At 34.9% G+C, this 17,752-nt stretch overlaps 1 protein-coding gene across 1 annotated transcript; it reads left to right on the top strand.

Annotated features, from left to right (window-relative positions):
• The first annotated feature begins 5,411 nt into the window (after positions 1-5,411).
• Positions 5,412-7,276, top strand: LOC149243443 (uncharacterized). The gene is made up of 2 exons (XM_089371214.1): positions 5,412-6,143; positions 6,341-7,276. Exons 1-2 carry the CDS (start codon positions 5,412-5,414, stop codon positions 7,160-7,162), a joined length of 1,554 nt encoding a protein of 517 aa, XP_089227340.1. The 3' UTR covers positions 7,163-7,276.
• The last annotated feature ends 10,476 nt before the right edge of the window (positions 7,277-17,752 follow it).

The following is a 17,752-nucleotide window of genomic DNA, read 5'->3' as shown; positions in this document are numbered from 1 at the left end:
AAGAAAAGTACATCCTTCCATCTACAAACATATGGGTCAAAATGAAGCAGTTAACAGGACAATTATTCATTTGCTAAGAGGTATTGCAGCAAACATCCTAAGTTGTGGGATGAACAGTTACATTATATCATCATGCTTACAACCAAGCAAAACACTCTTCTACTCTAACTTTTCCTTTTGAGGCATGTCTTGGTTATTTGCCTAAATTGCCTTTGGATTTCATCTTTGAGAAAGATGTAACTGTAGATGGACATAGCGACATAGACAAAGCAAAGAAATTCATTTGATTCACCAAACAGTTCAAGAACAACTAGAAAAGAGTCAAGGCAAGTATAAGAAAAGGCATGATAAGCATCGTGTGGATCATCAATTTCAAGTAGGTGATGAATTTTGGCTTTACATTAGCAAGGAAAGGCTTCAAGGTGAAGGTAAAAAGCTGAAACCAATCCGTTATGGCCCATTTAAAATTATGGAAAAGATTGGTAATAATGATTTCAAGATTGATTTGCCTTCATATATGCAAATTTATTCCGTTGCTAATGTTGAAAATTTGAGATTGTATGAGCCTCCTTTGATTGAAGATCAAGGAGAAAGTGTATAGATTCCATCAATTGAAGATTTTCTCCAAAATTTCTTGATGAGCTTTAGCAAGACCTCATACTTGATAGAAGAACGAGGTTATCAAAGAGGGGAAATGTTGATTATCTTCGAGTAGGTCTCAAAGGTACAAATCCATCAAAGTAAAAATGGATTGAAGAGGAGAAGGTGAGGGAATAGTACCATCATCTATTCAATAGCTTAATATAATATTTTGGGGTCCAAAAGACTTCCAGTGGGGAGGAGTGATCAGGTGCTCAAAATTATGTTCAAAAATCAAAGTGTCAGAATTTTGTTAAGCTTAGATTCAGATCGAAGAGCTCATCATTCTAAATCCAATGGTGTGAATGACACTTAAATCTGAGCTCATATGCAAAAGTTAGAGCAATTCAAAGTTTAAGTTTGACTTGTCTACATGGCAGGATTGGATGACATGGCAAATCCCTTCAGCGAATGAGGAGGCACCAAATGGCAGTCCGCCATTGGCCCCCGCATATCACAAATCACAAGTCGCAGGCAATAAGGTGTTTAAAATTGGCCCTAGAATAGCCAGGGTTGCAATGCGATAAGGCAATCGTATATCGCAATCACAATCGACGAAGGGAAGGCATTTCAGTAATCGGCCCCCGGAAGATTCAGGTTGTGATGTGATATCGCAGATCGCAATCGCACAAAATTCTTGCATATTTAAGACCGCCAACAAGACTCTGCCAATTGCGATGAGCAATGGGATCCTGGATGTGATAAGTTAACCCCATCGGGTCCGCCGAAATCTCAATCGCACAATCACCGCTTTTTTCACAAGACCATTAGCTAGATTTTTATGTCAATTGTGATTTGTGATATGACCGACAGGATATGGCCTGTCATGCGGCGAAATATTCACCTAGTTAGCGGATTTTGGGGCTAATTTGTAGGATCATGCCGATTTTGGAGCAATTTGTGGAACGAATTGTGGGAGAACTAGGAGAGGTCATAACTTCTTCGGTTCTTATCCAAATTAGGTGCAAAAAGAGTCCGTTATGGCAATTTTGACTATTCTGAACTCATTGAGACAGGTTTCAGAGGCATTTAAGCATAGTAAACACACTTTTGTTGTAATTTTGAGTAGAATAGAGAGGCCCAAGCATTGGAAGCTAGACCAAGGAGACGTAGCCCAGGAGGGGTGAACTCCTCATCAAATATTTTTGTTGTGTGTTGTATTTTGATGTTCTTTGCTATTATTTTGTTGTTGTTCAGCATACATTTTATGTTAAATTGTTTATAACATTTACATAAGAAACTATCATGGGAATCAGTTAATTAAGCAAAAATGTTGAATCCTTAAGCACTTGATAATAAAATGATAAGCATCTTGGTTTTATTTCTAAATGGGGAATTAACACAACATTACTAATATTCTCCATTTCAGATCATCGACTTACCAGTCTAATATCAATGTACATTAATAATTCAAGGGTAGAATTGAGGGTGTTATACACCTTTCCAAAAAATGGATAATGGGTAGCCTTAGCATAGTTTTTTCACACAAGTTTAGTACATGGCTTTGGGTACTTGGATTTCTAACCTATGATTTGCACAATGAGAATTAGCCCCACACACACAAGGTCCAAGGTGTCTATTGAATTACCGCCATGGCAAAAATCATTTCTAGTAGGAAAGTTTTGGACAATGTGTCCATAACCTTTCCATAAATGGTTGATGTGTGGTCTTAGCACATGGTTTCTACACACAATTTTAGTAGATGGTTTCAAATGGTGAACGCTCTCTTTATTTTTGATCTTTTTAATGCTGAAATTTACATGTTATCTCATGACAACTTATTGCGAGTTACAACAAGTTTTCCACAAAAATGTTTTTTCGTAATACTATAATATTTTTTGTAATTACTTTCAAAGTTAACATTCTTACCAATCCCAAACAATGGAGTCCAAGAAGGCCTAACTTTAAGAGTGGATAGGGGATTATCTCTAAGTAAATGTGAACTAGTCTCTTGCCTCTAATCTCTACTTGAATTACATGAAAAAATACATCAAATGTAAACTGTCATATAAGTGCAAATAAATATGGATGAAAATTGTCATGAAAGTGACTCACACTGGATGATAACAAAAGTGAAAATATATGACTTATAAAAGTGATTCATACTTGAATTACATGAAAAAATACATCAAATGTATATTGTCATATAAGTGCAAATAAATATGGATGACAATTGTTATGAAAGTGACTCACAATGGATGATAACAAAAGTGAAAATGTATGAGTTATAAAAGTGATTCATAGTGGATGACAACAATTATAAAAGTCATGCATCAAATATGTATGAGTTATAAAAGTGATTCATAGTGGATGACAACAATTATAAAAGTCATGCATCAAATAATCAACACATGTAAAATAATTTCATAGAATCTCTTTTTTAGAAAAAAAAAAAAAATCACATTTTTTTTTTTTTAATATAATAAAAAAGAAAATAAATGAGCCTATAGGCCAATTCTACAACCCTCTCCGAAGGTGATGTGTAAGTACTTTTCTACTAAACTTGGAGTTGACAAGTGTCCCTCTTAAAATAAAAATAAATTATTTTCTAAATAGAAAAGCAGTGTCTGCTATAATAATATTAATAAAAAATATGCTATGTAAGTTTAATTAGTTGTCCATATGACCTAATATAATTTCAAGTAACTAGAAGGGGAAAAAATATGTAAATAAGATGTTTAAACCTTATACTTTTCAAAAATATTTTAACACGTCATATCAACTTCATATACATCTATGTATAGAAAAAAATGTTAAAAGAAAATATTTTAATGTTATATAGAATAAAATATGGAATGTGGGTTATGAATAAAATATTTTAATTTGAATTAATATCGATAACAAAAAAAACTATTTTATTGAAATGGCTCAATGCACATGTTATGTAGTCTATATAGCATTTAAAAATACAATTTAAAAAAGAAAAAATAGACATTGTATTTTGCACTCTAAAATAAGTTTGCACCCAAAGAAATTTAATCTCTCTAGGCTCATATTAGATTCGTGTTTAAGATGGATCTATGCTAATATTGAAAAAAAAAACTCTAAATAGATACATTCATTTTCATTTTCTCAAACTATTAATAAAACATTCCATAATAAATAACAACTAATATGAATGCAATACATAAAGTGTGTGGTAATTGTTTAAATTATTTCACAATGATAGTCAACTAATATGAATACAATACATAAAGTGAGTAGTAATTGTCTAAATTATTTCACAATGATAATTTTATAGAAAAAACATTTATGTTGAAAAATAATTCTCCATAATAACAAGAAAAAACTTATATTGAAAAATAATTCTCTATAGTAAAAAGAAAAAACATATTAAAAATATATATTCGTTGTTTTTATATTAGCTTTTTTAAATTAAAATTTTCACTATATTTATAAAAAAAAATAAGATAATAATAAAATAATTTTTAATTAATTTATATAAATTAACTTAAATTTTAAATATATCACCAAATTTTATATACTAAATATTATAAAAAAATTACTCAATTTTAAATTAACCCAAAAACAATTATAACTTCTTTCTCCTGCAAAATACTAACCACCCAAAACTATTTTCCACCTAAAACTATTTTCATTTTTACATTCATTCAAATGATATTGAAATATTTAAAACAATTATAACTTCTTTCTCCTGCAAAATACTAACCACCTAAAACTATTTTCATTTTTACATTCATTCAAATGATATTGAAATATTTTCCATGCACATAAGAAATTCTTTATACTTTCAATATTTTTATTCAATACTATATTCATATATTCATTTAAATTAGTATAGACCTCACTTCATGACAAAATTTGTAACTATAATTTTTAATTAAAAAATATAAAATATAAAAATTATATTATTTATCATTATAATAAAATTTACTTATATTTAAAATTTTCATCAAAATTTTATGTTATTTTGCGGAAAAAAATATCAAATAAAATGCATTGAGGTATTAGAAAGCATTGTCAAACTATTCTATATGTTTTGCAATCTTTATTGTAAGTTTTTAAGCAAGTCAAATTATTCTATATTTTGGAATAAATACATGGAGTATTAAAAACATTATCAAACTATTTCATGTTTTGGAATTTTTATTTCAAGTTTTAAAACAAGTTAAATTATTTTATATTTTAAAATTTTCACTATAATTAAATTAAATAATCATAATTTATATTGTTTAAAATATATTTTAAATAAATAAATAAATTTAATATTTGAAAAACATTATAATCAAATTAGTTAATGTTTTGAAGTTTTTCTAAACATATAAATTTGAGTGATATAATTCATCTAATATAAACATTCTATCAATTTTTCAAATATTAAATTTATTTAAATAATAAAAGCACAACCAAATATCACAATCAGTCACTATTATCATAGACAAAAACTCAAAAGCTAAAATAGTGAAACAATGCCATGAAAAACCCTGGGACACTGAATTATGTGGGGTTTGCAGTTCAAAGTTGAGCAAATTAACCAGAAACGTTCCAAAAGAAAGAACAGTTACATGGACAATAAATAAACTTCAGGTAGAATCCATCTACATCATTTGTCAAATCATGCTATAAACTTTTGCAGGATAGTATGAATTGGGTTGAAGAATTAGTGATTATTCAGGGCCTCTGTAGCTTTACTCGAAGTTCGTAAACACAAGATCGAGTGACCGGAAGATTAAGAGTTTATCCAGTGAAAACTGCCCCTCTTATGGTACTCTGCAATGTATGTGTTCAAATATTTGCAGGGAAACGGATACATGACCATGATGCAGATGCAGTTGCTAATTGTAAAGTTTGGTGTTTGGCTAGGATGGTTATTTGGTATGGCTATAGCACAGCTGGAATTAAGTGAAACGGTGACAGGATGGGTTAATTTTCCTGCTGCAGGAATCACTTGCTTAGGCAATATGGCACTTTTCATTACAAGTATGTTAAGAGGAAGGCTTTATTTGGAGATGGGTGCTAGGGATTTGATAGCCACAGCAACAGGTGACCTGAAGAAAATAAATGGGTTTGGGATGACCACTCTGAGAGTTCGAAAACCAGAGGACATATCCAATCAGGGGCACAGGAAAAATGAATATCGAGATGCCTCTGTTGTAATGCTGTCAAGCCAGGTATTGAATTCTTCCATCAAGCAATTCATGAAATATATCTACAATACACATGATGTGAACTCCATCCTACTGAAATGTCTTGTTTTAAAATCTGCTTCAGCCCAATCTGCATTAGACTCTGCATCAGTCACTGTAGAGCTGTGTGAATGCAATTGCAATTGCATTGTATTTTGTACAGTAGAAGAGATCACAATTGAGCTTGCTCGTAGGATGCCTAGAACAGTAAAAAATCTGTCTAATACCTTGTGCTTACTGCCATCTCGGCCTTGCATGAGAAAAGCCTGCCATGGGTGCAACCAGGACCTGCTTTATGTGGAGGAGACTGAGAATGGGCCGAGATTGGAAAAGGGTGATTTCGATGTTGAATTCCCTGTAGTCCCTGAAGCACTTGATTTCGAATTTACGACACCCATTCAATGAAAGTCTATTTGCATCTGCATTCCATTACGTGATAACTGGACAGAGCTGCTGGCGAGATCTTTTAAGTCTAAAGATCAAGAAGAGAGAGGAACCGAAGTCATGGCTTCCGATGCCTTGGAAAGTTACTTGGCTGGGAGAGTAGATGTTAGGGCAGAAAAGTATTATACACAACTGCCTCCTTAATAGTGCCAAGGTTCATAGAAGTATTAATCAACGTTGTACTAATTGGGTTGTTCAAAGTGGATGGCTTCTCTAGCTCTCTGGTAGCCAGAAGGGCAATAAGTCGTTATGTTTTGGACAGCAAAGGAAATGCGTTTGCTGCCAATGCGTTTTTAACTGGTGCTCAAGTGTTTGTGGACCTGGATGCCAATAACGACAACCCCAGTGTTTGCCAAGTGCTGAGCTTTAGAGGTGCTATTCTAGGCTTCCGAACCTTATCCTTTATAGTGGGTTGTGTCAATTTGATCTGCTCTATTATTTGGGCTGTGCTTGTTGCATTTGGAGGGACTGGAAAATGGTATGAAATACAATCCTTGCCACCCTCTAAGCCTAGAATTGCTGTGATAATAGCAGCCATTTGTATTGGTTTGGGCATGGACTGTTTGGAATTGTTTTCCAAGAAAATTAGTGGGAGAAAGAGGCTTATGCTGAAGGCAGTAATAGCATTGGAGATAGCGTGCATTGCATCAGGCAGCGCAGTGGCTGGAGCTTTGGGCATAAAGGCTTTTAGGAGATGGGTATATTCTGCATTACAAGGCCTCGTTTGGGTGAAGTGGGGAACTGGCTGTTACCTGCTCGGTGAGTATTCGCCAGAATATGATCGCAAACCTGCGTCAAGGGTGAGGAGGGGTACAGAACCTCAAAAGCTGATGGGCTCTTCTTCCAGGTGGATTGACAAAGGAACTCTCGTGTACTCTTCTGCATTCTTGCTCAATGCTGTCTTGGCTGGAGTTCGGGGCCGGTGGAAGTAGCTGTCGATCAGTGTATGAGATTAACATGTAGTCCACTCTTAATTTCCACCTTAGTGGAGATTATAACTCCATATGCACACTAATGGAGATTATTCTACTGAAGATCATCTTTGAATGGATCATGTTTGATGCTAAATCTGATTTTTGAATGGATTTTATGTTTGTTGTTAGGTATACATGTCAATTTACTAACTTCCTAAACAAAACATTTTTCTGCTTGCCATATGAATTTCAGAGCAGAACATATGACTCTGTTCACTTGCAATTTCCATAAACATGTTAAATATACCCAAAATATGTAGAGTACTCATGCATGTGGCAGCAAATGCATTTGGTTTTGTTGTCCCTAAATATCTGACAAAGATGCAGAAGAGTACTTTTTATCTCTTTTATGTTAGATGAGAATATTAATCTTATCTCGGAAAGACATGTGATTTATGTTACATCTTTAGATTTAAAGAATGTAATTTATGTTACAGGTTTGGATTCAAAAGGTCTGGGGACACCTAAGCTTGTGACTGGGTTAAATTTTGACAGTAAAACTGTGGTGGGATGTGCCAAAAATAATATTTGATAATTGCATTGTTGGACTAACAACCACACCTCTGGGAATCGATCATGTGGACTGACCACCACCATGGGAACATGGGACTTAACTGCCCACTCATGCTAATGGCAAGGGTTTGGAAGTTCACTAATGCCTGCAGATTTTGGTGTAATGACAAACCTCTACATCATATTAGACTCTAGAGCCTTGGTCGAGGTTCGATTCCCCTGAGTTATGTCAGAGGGGATTGTTGGACTAACCACCGCACCTCTGGGAATCGACCATGTGGACTAATTGCCACCCTGAGAACATGGGCCTGACGGTCCACTCAAGCTAATGGTAAGGGTTTGAAAGTTTACTAATGCCGCCAGGTTTTAGTGTAATGGCAAACCTCAACATGCATTGCTTAGCAAGAGGCCTTGGCAACATCATCAGATGTGTCCCTGAGTTATTCTTGTTTGACAAATTGGCAATTAAAATATATTGTTGGTGCACATCCAAACTTGCAGGGATCAATCTATTTAACTGTTGCCCAGAGCACCCCACTTTTTCATATACCAGTCCGTGAATTTATTTTCTTCACATGAATCCGAAGCCTACACAAAACGTTTTGATGAGTCATGAAAGTACTCTGAGTGTTGAAACCGTGGTTCTCTTAATTAACAGTCTTCCGAGATTCAGTTTTAATTCTCCTGTAACATCTTTCAATTGCTATAAGTTGCCCAAGTGCCTCTCCTATAGCTAAATTATAAGTTGCATGGCTTTGGGAGATTAAGAGCAAAGAGGATTTACATTTAAGCTAAAATGATCAAGCGAAAGCATCTACTCCTTGAAGAAGAGAAAAGAAAGTGAGGAAGTGTTGATCTTGATCTGGTGAAGCTGGGGCTGAAACGTAACTCTGCGCTTGTTATTAGCCCACCCAAGTTCTTCCGATAGAATCAAAATGCAAAGTGTACTCATGGAACTCCAAAAATATATAATGGAAACATGTCTTTGCATCAGAAGAGGATGAAATGCTGCAACAATAGATCAGAAAACTCACTGGCAAAATTAGAAGAGATAGTTTCGAACACTACAGAATGCATTGGAAAGACAGAAAAATGAACATTTTAAAACAATGAGTTCTGTGATTGAAGATATTATTGAGATGTAATATTTTAGAGTGCTACACATCTCCAGCGACATCCAAAGATGTCATTGGGCAATCTTCACAATGTTGCATAAACAAAAGATAGGCATATGCCAAAAACTAAAAGAGATATTGACACTTGATAAGAAGCGACCTTACCATAAGACTCTTCTAGCTGGGCATAATTTACCTCCCTTAAACCAGATCTGCAAGGGCATGGTAAGTATTTCTAGAAAACCATGAATTCCAAAAATAAAGTACTGTTCCAGCTGATACTAAGGCTTATCCTCTAGTATATGTACAATAAAGAGGTTTCATTGGTTTATTGTATTTAGTTGTGCACATTGTAGCATTCTACTTTGCAGACAAATAATATTTGATGAGTACAACCTCCCCTCAACATTTTTGAGGTATCTTCTCAAGCTTCCTAACTTTTTGAGACACTTGAAATGCCAGTACATTTGGTTCAGAAGAGCATATTCAAACTACAAGATGGTCATTAAAAGGTCATGGGTGCTTGGCAGCATGATAAGACAAAAATATAGGAAGCTGATATTCAGAATTTTGAAGCAGTTGAGGGGAAAAGAAGCTTCACGTTTATGCCATATATATTCCAAAAAATCGAACAGCACAATACCATGCTATCTGGTTTTCCTTTGCTTCTCAATAAGAAGTTATACTTACCAGCATACCATTTCTACAAAGGCCATATAATGCTTTTATTATATTATAAATTGTGTACTCAGTGGGTTAATTAAGATTTTCAAGCTTTCTAAACATTAAAAGACAATTCTAGCTTGCGAAGTGACTAACAAGAAAATGCAAAGACCATCGGATGAAATTTTGGGTTAATTTTTCAGGTTGAATAATGAAATTTGTGTGGAAATGAGAGGCCTTAAACAACGAGAAAACAAACGGAAAGATGACTAATTAACAGGGAATAAAATCAAATATTTATTCAAGCCATTAATTCAAAAACAACAAATGCCATTTACTTTTCTCAAAAGTCAAACCATCAAACCAGACCAATACATAGCATCAAACCCAGATCAACGCAAATCTAACCAATTGAAAATGAGTTCCTACTGCCAGATCTTTTGTTTAGAAATAAATGCAATAGTTTTTTTTTCCTTTCGAAGATGCTTCTTATATTACATTGAGAAATATGAGATTTACATCAAATATTTCATAGGAACCAAGTGTTGTCCAAAATGTCTTGTTCAACATAACCATGAAAGGTCAACATGTCAGCATTAGCTCCAACCTTTAGAGAATCAATAGTTGTGCTGAAAATTTCTACTTTAGCTGTAATGTGTGTTGTTAAATCAACGTTGAAAGCTAACACTTTCCCTAGATTGAGCTTGAAACAACCTCATTCAATATTATCATGCACCCCCGTTCCATAAGAATTAGAGGCCTGTGAGGTGGATGGTGCTCCAAATTTTCTGGACATGGAGTCTGATCATCTAGTTGTATCCCAGAACTACTCCTTTCCACTGGAGTGAGTCTACATATAGCATAGATACTCTGCTGCAATCTAATCCTAGAGAAAGTGAGACAAACTGAAACTCCAGATTCTAGAAGGCATGTTTCAGTGTTTCTTCCTCTAGCAAACTCTAAACAAAGTCTATCTAAGCATGCCGAGCTACACAACCCAGGTTTAAAATCAGACTCTGGTTGATTGTCATCCATCCTAGTACACGATATTTAAAAGAAGCTTTAGTTTTACGAATACACTGACATCTTTTTACCCACCAATCCTCAGTGTCTTGTAGTTCCCATCATCTACGGAGTCTATCCTCAATAATAGAACTTGGTCTAATCTTCTTTGACAACTCCATATAATAGTTGAAAAATAGTTCATTATTGCTTCATTTTCACTGAAGTAGGCCTTTGGGATCTAGTTGCATCTTTTGAAATGATTGATGATCAGTAAACTGCCTTGTATATTCCAATGGCTGGTTTGCCAAAAAAAATCTGAAAAATTACAACTATTAAGTAAGCTTTCTAGGTTCCAAACTCTATCTTCCCCATTCCAGAGCATTAAGTCATATAGTAATTATGTAAATCTATTTATATCAATTGAAGTCTAGGATTGTTTGCATAACTCCACAGAGGAAATTTTTCAATCTCAGGGAAGTGCTGAGTTCAGGTTATTGTCCTCCAGTCTAATCAATCATGCGAATTTATTTCCAATAAACCTCCCAACATATGAAATTTTTTCATAGCCTTCTTTGTGCACAACGGAAAGGAGGTTCGCCTGACTTCTTTATGTCAAAAATGTTTAAATTGTTGAGTTATTTTTGACGCAGTCATAGAGTAGTTAGGATAACCTTAATACTATCAATGTTGGGTTTATCATTCATGGTTTATGGACCCATGGTATTGGGTTATCTATAGTATTTTCTCATGGTATTTCATATAATGAAGCCTATTGAATGACATGGAATGCTCCATTGTAAAATGCCTCATTATATATAGGCCTCAATGATTAACTTATTAGCATGTGTAGGTTTGGGTGGTCAATGTAGTCTTGAAGTGCATCATGTAAGACTGAATTGGTGTAACAAGCCAAGCAAAAAGAAGCTCACTATAGGTTACTCATGTTAAGGGGATAACATTGCATGTTGCTTAATAATATATTGAGCATGCTTTGAACTGTGAAGTTTATCTTCCAAAAGGGTATTCCCCAGAAAATCATGTTGTTTAATGGTTTGTTGTTTTTTTCATTTGTTTGCAATTGTTTTGTTCTACTTTTATACAAATTCTTCTCTTATGCAGTAGTGTAAGAAGCATATTCGACCCATCTTCTTCCTTTAATTTTGTATCAGAGCCTAAACACCTTGGATCCAAGGTGTTAGGGGCAAGGTTATTTGATCTAGTCTCGGTTTGAGTGGAAAATTGTGTAGAATGAAAACTTCTTGCAAGAAAACAACAAGCATAGCAAGACTTGAAATGGAGAGTGAGTTTGAAGCATACAACCTTGGCCTAGAATGTGCATGGAAAACAAATGGATATGTCAATTTTGTTGCTTAAATGTCTAGTTCTACTGAGATTAGTTGTGGATCTACTAATTCATTGTGAACCTAGACTTAGAAATTGGAGGCACTTGTGAAGCTGCAAGTGAAAATTTGCAATCTAAAGAATGATCTAGATGACAACTTGAGCATGTTAAGCTTAATATGGAGATATTCTTGGTTTGATGTTATGATTCATAGTGAAGAGAGTCATAATGGAACCATTCCAAGTGATCTTATCATACACAAAGAGAGTCACTTCTCAAAATAGTCGAATATTATTGAATGGCTAGGGACGAGAGTGATTTTGGAGGGAAGTAGATTTCATTTTGTTTGGCACATTCTTTTGGGTTTAAAGTCCAAGACCACAAGTCGCAAGAATATTTGTCGGAAGAGTTCATGGTAGGATCTGGGGTGTACAAGATCTAGTGATGCCCCAATAAATTGCAATAGGCTAAGTGAGGTTGATTCACTTCAACTGTGAGTGCAAAGGCCTGGTAGTGGAAAGCATCAAGAAAATCAACATGAGGATTCATGATGGCACAATGATAACACATGTATGTAGAGTGGTTAAATAAGTAGTTAGCTCATGGAGCAAACATGATGGGGATAATGAAAAAGGTTGATGTTCCATAGTTTTACATTCTCAAGCATACAATTGCAAGTATTTTATAGAGTTGGATTTTATCACATATGTAAACAAGCATATGACTATAATACCTAGTTATGCATGCGTACCCTAGTTTTGATTTGTTCAGTAGTGTAAAGTCTAGAGATAGACTTAGGTGATAGAGGCATGCTTTATTCTTGTATACCATGATTTTTATCACATATGCAACTAGGCATATGTCTATAATACCTACTTAAGCATGTGTATTGTTCCTTTGATTTATTCACTGGTGTAAATTCTAAATGTAGACTTAAGTGATAGAGTCATGTTGTATTCTCATAGACCATGTTAACTAAGTCATAGGACACACCCTTAGGCAGCCACATGTATTGTATACCAAGGGTCAAACACAAATTCGATTGAACACATTTGGGACACAATTTTGGCACATTTTGTGTTCACAAGATATGTGCCAAACTTGTGTTTGAAACATGTTGTAGACATGTCTCCATTGTAGGACACATGTCCTTTGATAAGTAGCCCATGAGCTCTAAAAATGTGACTTATCCCTCTTTTGTTTTCATTTTATTCAACACGTTGGAGCTCTAAGGTGTCTTGGTGTGTAGTTGAGGATTATATTAGAACTTTAAATGGATTCCAAGCGTTGGACAAGTGAATTTCTCAACCAGATTGAGAGATTTGGAGGTTATGATGTTCGTGGAGGCAGGAGGCTAAAAATCCCTATGCTTGGTGGGAAATTCATGGGGCAGCATGCCCTATTCTACAAATAGTTAGCCATGAGGTTCTTCTCTTAGGTTATCCTCTTGTTGTGAGAAGAATTGGAACACATATGGGAATTTGAATGGTTTGAAGAAAAGAAAGTTTGAGCAGTCCAGGATAGAGACAATGTTATATGTGCACACCAACCTCTATCTTATTTACAAAAAAGGGAGGAGTGATTGAAGGGAAAGACAAATATGTGGGATGTTTTTTTGATGATACGAGCTTGGACAATAGTATTGAGTTGGCATTAGCCAACTTGGATCTTAGTGAAATAGTGCTAGAGTCGGTCACTTTTGATGATGGTGATCTTTTTGAGGGGTCATCCTCCACACCAGCAGATGCATCAATCAAATAAGATATAAAGGGAGAGGAGCCGGGGGGGGATGGAATAGAAAGTAGTGGCATCAGTGCTAAATTTGATGATTCTGACATGGAGGAGGGTTACTGGCAATCACAAGCTATGTGATTCTTTCATTTATGGTTCTAGTATTTACCCTATTTTGTATTTCCCATTGGCATTCCCACCTATAGTAATAGTGGCATAGTATCTTTTTTATTTGCATGACTTAATAAGAAAACTATAGTTTATGGTTCTAATTTCTTGTGTATTTCTCATTGGATCATCATTGCAGTAATACTAGTAAGTACTAAGTACTAACTACTTGTATGATTGAATTTGTATCATGTAAATATTCTAGTTTCTAAATTCTAACAAAATTTGAATCTTTATGTCTATATTTCATTTTTGTATGTGGCCTTTATGTCTTATTCTTGGGGTCATTGTGTCTCATGTTGGACACTCATATTTTTGTGTCTTTTATGTCACATGTCCCGTGTTATCATGTCTTGTGACTTAGCTTGTTAATAAACTTGAATGAGTGTAGTTATTTATCCTAAGTAAAGTGTAAAGGGGGTATTGTTGGGTTAATCTTGACTTGGTCATAAAGTGGTTAAGATAACTTTGATACAATAAATGGTGTGTTTACTAATAATGGTTTATGAGCCCATGTTATTGGGTAACCTATGGCATTTGTTCATGGTATTTCATATGATGAAGCCTATTGAATGACTTGACATACTCCATTGTAAGATGTCTCATGGTATCGGTCTTAAGAGTTAGCCTATTGGCCCATAGAGGTCCAGGGGGTTATATAGTCCTTGAGTGCATAATTTAGACTTGATTTGGTCTATAGAGGCAAGCAAGAAGGAACTTATTGTAGATTGCAAATTGCTCATGTTTAAGAGCACAACTCTGAAAGTGTATTGTAATTCTTCATCATCTCTAAAAAATACATTGACCTTGCTTTCGAGTATGGAGTTTTTCTGCTAGAAGGATATTCCCCATGAAACTGTATTGTTTAATGGTTTGTTGTTTCTTTCATTTGCTTGCAACTAGTTTATTCTAAGTTTTTACACAGTCTTCTTTCATGGTTTGGTGCAAGAAGCATATTGCAAACATATACTTCATTTCGCAAATAGATCTAGTTTCTTGACCCCTCTTTCTTCAAACGCATTAAGTTCCCTAAATATTGTTTAACCTCTCCCTTCAAACTCATTACGTTCCCTAAATATTGCTTACCCTCTCCCTTCAAACTCATTAAGTTCCCTAAATATTTTTTGCTGGGATTTCAAAGATCTAGGATTGTATAACTCCACAAACACAAATTTTCAATTGCAAGAGAGTGTTAAGTTCAGGTTATTATATCAATCTTATGAAAATTTCTCATAGCCCTTTCCATGCACAAATGAAAGGAGGCTCACCCGATTTCTTAATGTTGAAAAGGTTAAAAGAGATTTGGTTTATTGATCCCTATCCCTTCAAACTCATTAAGTTCTATGAATATTTCTTATTGACATTTCCAAGGTATTTTAAGTAACACTAAATCAGGGAAAATTTAGGGGCTAATATTCACAAACAGGCTAATTTTCCATGCTTTTATTAGAAAAAAGATTCACTAATTTCTTTTTTTCTAAAATTATTTGCCCAAAATTTATAGTATAAAATTGTTTTACTATAAAAATTGCCAAAATTTTATATAGAGATTGGATAAAATTATTAGAAATTTGAATATTTAAAAAAACATATTGCAAAACATTTTACATATTGCATATTATGAACTAGTGAGATTCGCCAAAATTTCTAAACATTAAAATAAATTTTCATCCTTAAAATTTTCCTTGCACTAAATCTAGCAACTTGAAGAATGTAGCTTCAAGAATTAAATTGTGAAGCATGAAGACCCTTTTATTTCATATTACATCTTTATTAATACTTCTTACAATCTAATTTAGCTTGAAACAATATCTCATCTATTTGTATACAAGTGGGGTTTTGTTCCACATTAATACTCTTGTTTTAGACAACATGGGAAATCCATGTAACCAAATGAGAGGCTTTCTCTTCCCTCACTCCATAAAAAGCCTTATAGAATTGATTTCAACATTTTTGAAGCTAAATATATAGGGAAATACAAGAGTTAAAAACATGTCTCACTACTAGGATTCTATTGAATATAGTAGCATCCACCTAGCAAAAAGAAATTGTGTACCCAATTCTATAAATTCTAATTCAAAACTTTTTGAAATTGACCTCCATTGTTCGGCAAGGGATTTATCAATACCAAATTGATGCCCAAAGTTTCGTTAGCCCATGTAGATGGTCATCCTAGTTAGTGATGGTCACTTTGTCCTTCTGCAATCACTATCATTGTTGCAACTTCTATAAAAGTGCCATGACAATGCAAAGTTCTAGGAATGTGAGTACATTATTTGCAAAGTGAATATTAAGCAGCCACTTCACCAAGGAAGAGAATACCTTTGTTGTGTCCATGAACAACTATAGATGTTGCACATACACCTTATATGTAAAATTTTAGATTCCATGATGTGTATCTTAACATATATTGTATTTAATGTTGTATGAAGAAAAGGGGTTTGTACTTGGGCACCTTGTAGGTTTTAACCCTGTACAGAAATTACCTGCATACGAATTCTTAAACAAAGAAAATAAACAATGCGAGAGCATAACCCATAAAACGCATATGCACAGAGATTTTTCCCTGGATCCCAAAACCAGGACTACCAGCTTGATTTTTCATTATGTTCCTTTCAATGTTACAATACATATTTATACATGCCGAAGCATCCAATACCATGGACCAAAAACCATCGCGTCCAAAAACATGTGCGAAAATCATGCACAAAACCATAGGTGGGTCCGCCCAATCTAACATATGGTCCAAAACCAAAATTTTCTGGGGCGCTGCCTCGGACCCCATAAAGTGGGGTTACGGGTGCCCTTCAAACCCCCTATTAACTACGTGGAAAGAATATAACACAACCCATCAATCTCCCACTTGTTGTTTTCTTTCCACAGGGGGCCACAGGAGAGCTTAGTCATTTTTCCAACCCTGAGATTCCCATTGCTTCTCTACACCAAGAGAACTTCTCAGAGCTCACAGATTTTGTCAATGCATCTGCAGTATTCTTCAAAGTGTCCACCTTTACCAGCAACACCTTTCTGTCTTCTATCATATCCCTCACAAAGTGATACTGAACATCAATGTGCTTTGTCTTTGAATGATAAGCAGGGTTCTTTGCCAAGAAAATTGCACTTTGGCTGTCACAGTCTATTCTTATAGCTCCCTGTACTAACCCCATACTTGAACACAATCTCTGCAACCAAACTGCTTCCTTGCTTGCATGAGTGGCTGCCATGTATTCTGCCTCTGTAGTTGATAGTGCCACTACAGATTGTTTCTTACTCATCCAACTGACTGCACCTCCAAATAGGTTAAACACATACCCACTTGTAGATCTTCTCTGATCCAGATCTCCAGCCCAGTCTGCATCAAAAAAGCCATGAATATCCAACACTCTGTCCAATCCTGGTCTTCCTTGGTAGCACAAACCATAATCACTAGTGCCACACAAATACCTGAAAACCCGCTTCACTGTTGTCCAGTGCTCCTTCCCAGGTTTTGACATAAACCTGCTCAATACTCCCACTGCATGTGCAATGTCTGGTCTAGTACAGACCATTGCATACATCAGGCTACTCACTGCACTTGCATATGGAACACGGGACATGTCCTCTTCCTCTTCTTGTGTCTTGGGACACTGTTCAGCAGATAACCTCACACCTACAGGAATAGGAACCTTCACCGGTTTACTATCCTGCATATTAAACCTCTGGAGTATTGTCTCAACATACTTCCTCTGGTTTAACCAGAGCTTCCTCTTTGACCGATCTCTTTTAATTTCCATGCCCAAAATATAGTTTGCAGCACTAAGATCTTTCATGTCGAATTTGGAGGACAATTGGGTCTTCAAATCCTGGATAATTTCTTTGTCATTTCCAACCAGCAACATATCATCCACATACAAGACCAGATAAATAATACGGTCACCAATTAATTTAAAATACACACAATGATCTGCTTTGCTTCTGGTGAAGCCAAGTCCCCGTATAAATGTATCAAATTTCTGATACCACATCCTTGGT

Source organism: Pinus tabuliformis, chromosome 8 (genome assembly GCF_031772625.1).
Source record: "Pinus tabuliformis cultivar Carrire ecotype Pingquan chromosome 8, CPIR1, whole genome shotgun sequence".
Taxonomy (NCBI): domain Eukaryota; kingdom Viridiplantae; phylum Streptophyta; class Pinopsida; order Pinales; family Pinaceae; genus Pinus; species Pinus tabuliformis.
This window is presented reverse-complemented; position numbering and strand designations above follow the sequence as displayed.

Bases quoted from the DNA above. Each gene is read 5' to 3' on its own strand.
- LOC149243443 (XM_089371214.1), top strand. From the start codon at position 5,412: ATGACCATGATGCAGATGCAGTTGCTAATTGTAAAGTTTGGTGTTTGG. The intron at 6,144-6,340 runs GTAGTCCCTGAA...AGTAGATGTTAG, and splicing joins ATTTCGATGTTGAATTCCCT to GGCAGAAAAGTATTATACAC.